At 32.7% G+C, this 8,504-nt stretch overlaps 1 protein-coding gene across 1 annotated transcript in view; it reads left to right on the top strand.

Moving 5' to 3' along the window:
* Positions 1–7,645: 7,645 nt before the first annotated feature.
* Positions 7,646–8,504, top strand: part of LOC106463519 (oxysterol-binding protein-related protein 8-like) — a 67,815-nt gene continuing 66,956 nt past the window's right edge. The window contains exon 1 of the mRNA XM_022391041.1: positions 7,646–7,908. Coding sequence (XP_022246749.1) covers positions 7,686–7,908 — 223 coding nt within the window. The 5' untranslated portion in view covers positions 7,646–7,685. The remainder of the gene's footprint in view (positions 7,909–8,504) is intronic.

The raw sequence follows: 8,504 nt of genomic DNA on the forward strand, positions 1-8,504 counted from the left end.
TATAAATTAATTTATAGAAATTATCATTATTGCTGTTATTATCACTTAACCCCATTGCAATGAGCATTCTCTACTGTGCATGTCATGAGCTTTTAGTGACATAAAAATTTTATTAATCTTCTTTTGTTTATGTTATACCAATTAGTACAGCATAAAATCTTAGCTAATATCCATATATTAATAGTATATAAGTTTTAAGTTCTTAATTTTATAAGGCAATATTTAAAAAAATCCTGAATTTCCCCTAGTGTTACACATTTTCTCTAGGCATCTTTTCTTCTCTATTTTATCCACCACCCTTCCAATAAGTACGAAATTCAATGTAAATTACTCACTCTAAAATCATAATTGCTCAGACAAACCATATTTTTTATAGTCTTCAATTTTGTATGGTTACAGAGCCATCAAATAGAAAATCAGACCCCTCTTGCCACACCCACCTGGCGCATCCTCTTTTTCAGGATTTGTTAATAGTTCTCTCTTATTTTTAATTCTATATTATCTATATCAATAGACAATCAAGGTTTTCTTTTATCAAATTACATATTATATAACGATGATTTCTGAATGGAGAATTGCCAATTTCACTGTTAGTATAAGCTTCGTTCTCATGGGAAAGATAACGACTAACTTGGGTGATTTTGTAACGGTTTTTGTTGCATTTTGGAAAGCTAGAAAAATTGTGATAGTGATGAGAAATTGTCTACTTTTTGCATGTTACTATTCTATCTTCTTTGGTGCATTATTTAGTGCATTAGTACCATTAGTATAAAAAAAATAGGGTTAAGTGTGATCAACAATAAACGGCACAAGAAAAAAGAGATTCGTGTAAGTACTTTATTTCTTGTTTTTCATGTTTATTCTTTATTTATTATTATAAAAGTAATTAAAATGTAAAAATATGGATCTCTTTAGGCTAGTTAAGATTAAATTAGGTAAAATAAATAATAATATAAAGAAAATATTTTATGGAGCATGCACGAGGGCAGTTTATTCCCCAAGTGATTTACAACTTATAATGGCATGATTAGTAGTTAGACATGGTTCAAAGGACAATAAAACAATAAATTTAATTATAAATAGATGTATAATGTTACAAGTTTAAAGCTACTTAGAATAAAGTAGAATAAAGCTACTTAGAATTGACCAGCATTGTATAGAGTTAGGGTAGAGAAAATAACAGATAAGAGATTTTTGACATGCAGAAAAATATTTTTTGTCTTAACATGAAAGTCACTTTGCACACGGACTATTCAAAACAAATACTCGATATATTCATGGACAAATCTTTTTTTTAGTTTATATGAAATACTTCACAAAAAAATATTTTTTGTATGTGAAAGACTTTTATAGATAAGCAAGTTTCATCAGTCTTGAATGTCTGTGTTTTTTCCCTTCAACTTTTTGTGAGTAGTGTATAAACAGATACACAACAAGAACATATTATCGAGAGATAAACTTTAAAGTGACATACCCTGGAACCCCAGATAGACTGTTCTAATGGATGGAAAAGTTTGAAACAAAATCCATCCTTTTTTGAAGGACGCTCAATAAGTTCACAAGCATTCAACATTACTGTTCCTACCCACTGGCTGCTCTGGAATATCAAAAAAATATATAATTAATGATCAGTATAAAAAGTACATATATATATTTCAAACTTAGCTCTTGATGTTTGAATACACTTATAAAACTAAAAGCAAGCTGCACAAAAGTATTAAATATGATATCTTTACAGAAACCTACAAACCTAAGCTTTAAACCAAATAGTCTTTTATATCATGACAAGCAGACACACTTTAAACAAGCTTGATTCACTTCCAACTTTGAACACACACACTCCCCATATACACATTTTGCTTTGCTTAACTCTCTCAACATGGGCTCGGTCGATTTGACCAGCTACGTGACCTCTTTGTACCTGTAGTCTTTATAGATTTGATACTATTAACTTTTAATATAGTATGTATATCTTCACAAAATTAGGCAGTTTTTCAGTAAACATTATAAGTTTTTTTTCCTTTTAGAGCTACAGTGGTCACACACAGACAGGTTCTTTTATTATCATTACTATTTTATTACTATTAAGAGACTTGAAATTTTGAATGCATACTAAGGGGATTCTGTAGGGTGTGTACCTAGGTATTATTTTATAGATTTGACTCCAAAAAATGTTGCCAATTTTTTTTATCTATAGCCCTTAAGCCCCATAATTCTGCTTTCTGAAGTTTTGTAGAAAAGTATCATATTTTTTCTAATTCTAACTTACTGAATGAACAATATGTAGAGGTTTTATACCAAATACTGTTGTAAAAGAACAAATTTGTCAAAAAATATGCCATCTGACTTGCCACTTCAATTCAAGCAGCTCCAGTTTCCAGTTCGTCTCAGTTTTGCCATGAGCACCAACAAGGTGCAGGGGCAGTTACTCAAGGTTGTTGGTCTCAACCTGCAAAGCCCATGCTTTTCTCATGGCCAACTTTATGTTGGTTGCTCCAAGGTTGGTGATGGAAAGAACCTTTTCATCATGGCATCAGATGGGAAAACAACCAACATTGTCTATCCTGAGGCACTGCAAGGACAAAAAAATTTGCATAACACTGTGATCAAATGTGACAGAAATATGTTATATAAAATGTGATCTGATATTCTCAGTGATTGATAAATTATTAAGATGTAAATAAATAATTCTTAACATACAACAAATATTTTTATTATACAATAAAATTAATGACTTTTATAGGTTTTTGGGAAAAACAAAATCTTTGAAAATATTTTTGGCTGTATTTCATATCTAAAATAGGTTCAAAATATACAGACACAGTCAACCAGTAAAATATCAATTTAGTAACCCAAGTAAAGCTGGGTACTTTGGTTAGTTACAAATATCACAAGTAAAAATAACTTATTAAGATGAACAAATTTACTAAAATGAGTCATTTTAATAGTTGGTAGGTCCTTCTCTATTGTTTACGACTTCTCTGCAACTGTTCCCCATACCGCTGATGATATTTCAGATGACTTGCTGGGACAACACGGTCCACTCCTGGATAAGGGCAGGTCTGAGCTCCTGGACAGTTGTAGGAGCAGGTTGTCTGTCTCTAACTGCTCTCTCTAGTAAGTCCCACACATGTTCAATCAGATTTAGGTCTGGTGACTTAGCAATCCAGTCCAGTACCTCGATTTCTTCACCCTGAAAAAATTGCTGTGTGATCCTCTCAGTATCTCCTGCTGATACATGAACTCATCTCCAAAAGAACCAGCAAAAGGGCAAACAATTGTTAGTAGGAACTCATCCATGTAATGTCTTGATATCGGGTATACTCCATCCACTATATAAAGGTCTGTCTTCACCTGCATGCAGTTGACACCCCAGACCATGACTAAGTCACTCTCAAAGGCATCATGGTGGACAATATTACAGGCTGAATATCTCTCTTCTTCACGTCTTCAGACCCTCACAAATCAATCACTTGAAGATACACAAAACCTGCACTCATCTGTGAGCACTATAGTGATCCATTGCTGAAGAGTCCTTGTGACATGTTCTTAGGCAAAATCCTACCTGCATTACTCAGTGCCTTGGGGTTAGTACAAGGGCTTTAACTAGTATATATCCTGGTTGGGGTCACCCCAGCATCATGGATCCTGTTCCTTCCCATTGAGCACAATACATGCACTTCAGTGTCTTGCTGAAGCTCGTTTCTGAGACCCCCAGTGCTGCTGCTGTGGTTTTTAAGGGTTAACTTCCATAGATATCAGTTGTTTACTGCATGTAGCCCTTCTGCTAACCTGGCCTGGCCTCCTGTTGTATTCTCCTGCAGGCTGGTATATGTGTCACAATCTACTGACCCCAGATTGTGACAACCCCATGACCTGTGCTACCTCCTGAAGCACTGTAATGTCTCTGCAAACTTCAGTTTTTCTTAATTGTTTTTAGCAGCTTCCACATTCTTCACAAAAGTCAGTACCAGCAAAATAAATCCTTATACCCTTCATTATCTCAACAGTAAATATCTTTTCTAATCAGTCAAAAGTAGCCTTTTGCTTTGTAGAATTTGGGTCATTTCTCATAAAGGCCTATAACATAAGGAAACATTGGTGCATAAACCTGCAAGCCCTAGATAGGATAAGTGTAATCCTTTACAATAAGCATGCTAAATTTGAAAAATAATTGATAACTTAAAAATATACATCTAAATAAACCTCATTACCCTTAAATTTTTGTGTGTAGTGTTTATTAACTCTAAAATAAATAAAATATTCTACTATTATGAAATAATTGCTTAGGAATAATGTTAATGATACTTTTTTGTTTTATCCACATTTAATTTTCATATATCATATATCTTCAACACATGTTTTTGTTTGTGTGGACATCTAATAATGAAAGCTGACCACATTAACCTTTCCATTTGTCACATTCCTATGATCTTTAAATAAATGTAACAGTTTTGAATAGAGGCATGTATACAGTGAGCATAGTAAGAGATATAGGCCTTGTCATCTACAATTTAGAGGCTGATTTAGTAAACTAACAAGTGTCTGGTTATGAGGTCATGCACTATGTAATAGACTGGGGGTGAAACTAACTTCCGTAGGTGAAATTCCCCCCCTAGCACTCCCACATGATCCAAGTCTGTGCCTATTAGATACTAATTCAAACTAGTTTTTATCTTATGTTTATATTGATTGTTTGCTACCATCTTCAGTAAAGTTCCGAGATTAACTATTTGTGGGGTTTTCTTAGTGACCAAGATTCCAATCACTCCAACAGTCTAAAGATGGATGTTGTAGTCTGCCTAGTCTCCAGAATGAACATGATTTGTAATTTCAAAGGAAGAAACACATGTTACTAGAATCCATCTTGCTAGTGGATACTCGGTATTTTTGATAAAGAAGAAAATCAATAATATAAAGGAGAAAAATAAGCAGGAAGAAAATTACTGACATGTAGCCATACTTCCCTATGTCAAAGGGCTTTATGAAAAGATCATAAAGGTAGAACAGTATTCAGAAGCTACAATACATTCAATACACACCAAACCAACCAAATACTCTATGAAAAGCAAAAACACCATTTGCAACATTTTTTATGACCATGGACCTCACAGAAACAGTCCTTTATAGAACTTCCCTAAAGACAGTAGCAGATTAATTCTTTGAATCCATAAATTTTGGGTGGGTTCTTCAAAATTGTCAATTATCCACTGACAAATGAAATGTAGAATTTGACTTTTTTTTTTATATATTTTTTTTCAATGTCATAATCCACTTATTGCACTTTTGCTAGGTGATGTACACTAGTGCGGTAGTAAGGCAAGAAATTCAAGGATGTGGGAGTATCCTGATTGTCGCACTATGAGGAAAAGTTTTTGTCATAGTGTGGGGTAAATCCGCTTGTTGCACCAAACAGCTATAAATATCAAGTTAGATAAGTCTGATTATAGCACTCAAAGGGTTAATGTTTGAAACTTAGGATAAAAAACTAGTTTGTAATTAATATCTATTAATAATAGTAATTAATAATTAGACTTGGGTAATTAGGTAATTGTGTAGACTTTGTCTTGCGATTTGACAGATGCGGAAAGAGAATTTATATGTAAATAAAGACAAAGGAGAGAGAGAGAGTATCTGTTGCTTAATAAACAGTGACAACTTTGTGAAACATGAAGGATTATCCAAGCTTCTGTGGTAACAAACCAGAAAACGTTTTAATGAGAAATGAAATTATTACATTCAACAAGGTCATGACCGTCGCAAAATCTTGATGAAATGATGCCTGCTAGCTCTAAATCACACCATGAATCAGTCATTAGGTGAGAAAGTACAGGTTTAAAAAAGCTTGATCAGTGAAGCCAACAGTAAGCTGTCTGAAGCTGCCCAAGATAAAATGCAGGCAGTGATTAATAGTGCTTGTTGTATGGTTTTCTGCTTCTCGTATATATGTATTCTCTCTCACGTTTTATTCACCCTTCTTGAAAATCACATTTTAATATATTGTGACTGTAAGTTCTAAGTTAGGAGGTAAAAAAAGTATTCTAAGCAGGAGTGGCAAAATCTGGGTGGTAGTTAATGATGAGTAAATAAAGCACAGGTAGTTGTGTACAGATGAACAAGAATTGTATATTTAGGTGAACAACATTTAAAACTTTCCTGTATTTGCGTTGGTAAACCTCTGGTATTTTTTCCCTTTATGGATGTGAGGCCTAATATTACATGTACACATAGATACGTTTTGTTGATAATTTGTTTTTGGACTTAGTTGAATTAGTAGTCATTCTTAAGTATTTTCATGTTAGATCATCCACAGATTGTTGCAGTGAAAGTTTATTAAAACCATATTAGAAATAGATGAAGTATATTTGAGAAAAATGGGAAATTTCAACTTTTACTTGGAGATGGAAATCCTATTACACTATCTTGACATATTGTTAGAAAAGCTCCTTGCCATCCCCATCTACTGAAAGAGCATTTAAAAAAAAGTATACCAATAACTTCTGGTCAAAATAAATTACCGAGGAAGAATTGACTGCTCAATAGAGGCCAATATTTAGTCTGTCGGTAGTTCTGTTTTATTTCTAATACACCTGGAAATAGCTTTTTAACTGTAAAAATAGAATTACATTAAGTTATGCAATACCTTGGCAGAAATCTAAGACATACAATATTTGCATTAATGTAAATTAAAACACTAGGAAAAAACTAACTTAGCATTTTAACTTTTTATATGTTTTATATTCTTATAGACTCTCAATATAAAAGTTTTTAGTAGTAACTTGAACAATGTACAAGAAAATATGTTATAGCAGGTAAAGTAAGTGTAATTCCAAGGCAGAGTAGGTAGCTATGATATATGCAAAGTATTTTATTAGGACCCCCCTCCTTTTTTTTCTTGGGCATCATTCTTTTCATTAGTAAAAGTAAAATAATTCTAACAGTGTACAGTCATATTATAAAACTGTTAATTGTTCTTAGAGAAATATGTTTTTTGCAATATACATATTTTTTAATGGCTGTTATAATTATAAGGTTTTAGTTCATTTTAGTGGATCAATGAAGTACATAGTGATAGCTGTCAAATTCATAGAAGTCCAAAATATACCTTGGTATAAATTTTAAAATTGTGTAGCCAGGGGAACGTGATTACGAAGTGTGTTTTGGAAGAGATTACCTATTCTTAATTAATATCTTTATAAAAAGTTGAACTTTGGCATGCCCTTCTGTTGGATTTAGAAACATATGTATGTTACAGTTTATGTATTTATATTATTAAATTAATTATCAAGAGTAATTTCTTGGTATGTATGAGCCATCTGCAAGTCTCAGATAAGTTCATTTAAAGTCCTGTTATACATGACAGTTAATGAGATTGACAGCTAGAAAGTCAGTGCAGGTTTGAGAAGTCTAAGAAATTGAAAGCTCTAGAAAGATTTTTGACCATTAGCTTGAAGATTCAAGCTCGTTGTTTAGCTTTACACTTAAACAGTCAACCAACCAATTATGTAAACTTGGATTATTTTAATTAATCTTATTACCACTTTCAATATACTGACTTTGGAATATACTTTTATCATTTAATTGTTTTGATAAGTATTTCATGTGTCATTAAAATCTTGTATTATATTGATTTTTGATAGGGACCTAGAGGAGAAACTATTGGAGCAATTACGCAGCCCTTTCCAATGTCTTACCTGATTTTTCGAGCTCCATCTGAATCGGCAGGGAAGTATTGGATGGATGCTTTAGAGATAGCACTTCGTTGCTCATCTCTTTTAATGAAAACCATGATCAACAAAGAAGACAGGTTGAGTTTCTCATTAAACAGTCCTATAGATGTGGAGAGTTTCAGACGGACATCTTTGCAGTGGAATGAAAGTGACTTGGAGCAACACTTTAAGGACCAAGGTATTTCATTGATATTCTAACTGTACCATACATGTGTAGTTTTTGTTTAAGTAATTAGGAAAGCTAAAAGTTACATTAGTTTGGTCAGATTATTTATGTAAGTGCCAAATAAGTTGTATTTAATAGTTATAATTGAAGAATGACTTGTGATCCATGCATGATACCATGCAGAGTACACTTGAAAGAGCTGACTGAAATAGCATCGTGTTTCTGGTACTGGGAAGTAGATCTTCGAAAACAAAATGTTAAGATTGTTTAAGTAATTATGTCGAACCATCTATTAACTAGGAATTCTGTAATTAATTTTTTGGGTAGAAGATCCACACCGTAAAGCAAAAAAAAATAATCTTTAAAAATTTTGTGTATATTCATATTTTTCCACTTCTTAGTTTCTTCAGAAGGTGTGTGTACATGCTTATGTTTTTCCATTGAGAAGGTTTACGTACTCTATGTTTAACAGGTATTCAGGTAATATCTGACAGGATATAATAATGGTTGGAAACGGCTTGAATGGGTAATGAAGAAAAACTTTAATATAAGTTTAACCTAACAGCAAATGTACAACATTTTGATGATGACAAAACCTTGTCGAAACG

This window comes from Limulus polyphemus, unplaced genomic scaffold (assembly GCF_000517525.1).
Source record: "Limulus polyphemus unplaced genomic scaffold, Limulus_polyphemus-2.1.2 Scaffold1429, whole genome shotgun sequence".
In the NCBI taxonomy this organism is placed as follows: Eukaryota; Metazoa; Arthropoda; class Merostomata; order Xiphosura; family Limulidae; genus Limulus; species Limulus polyphemus.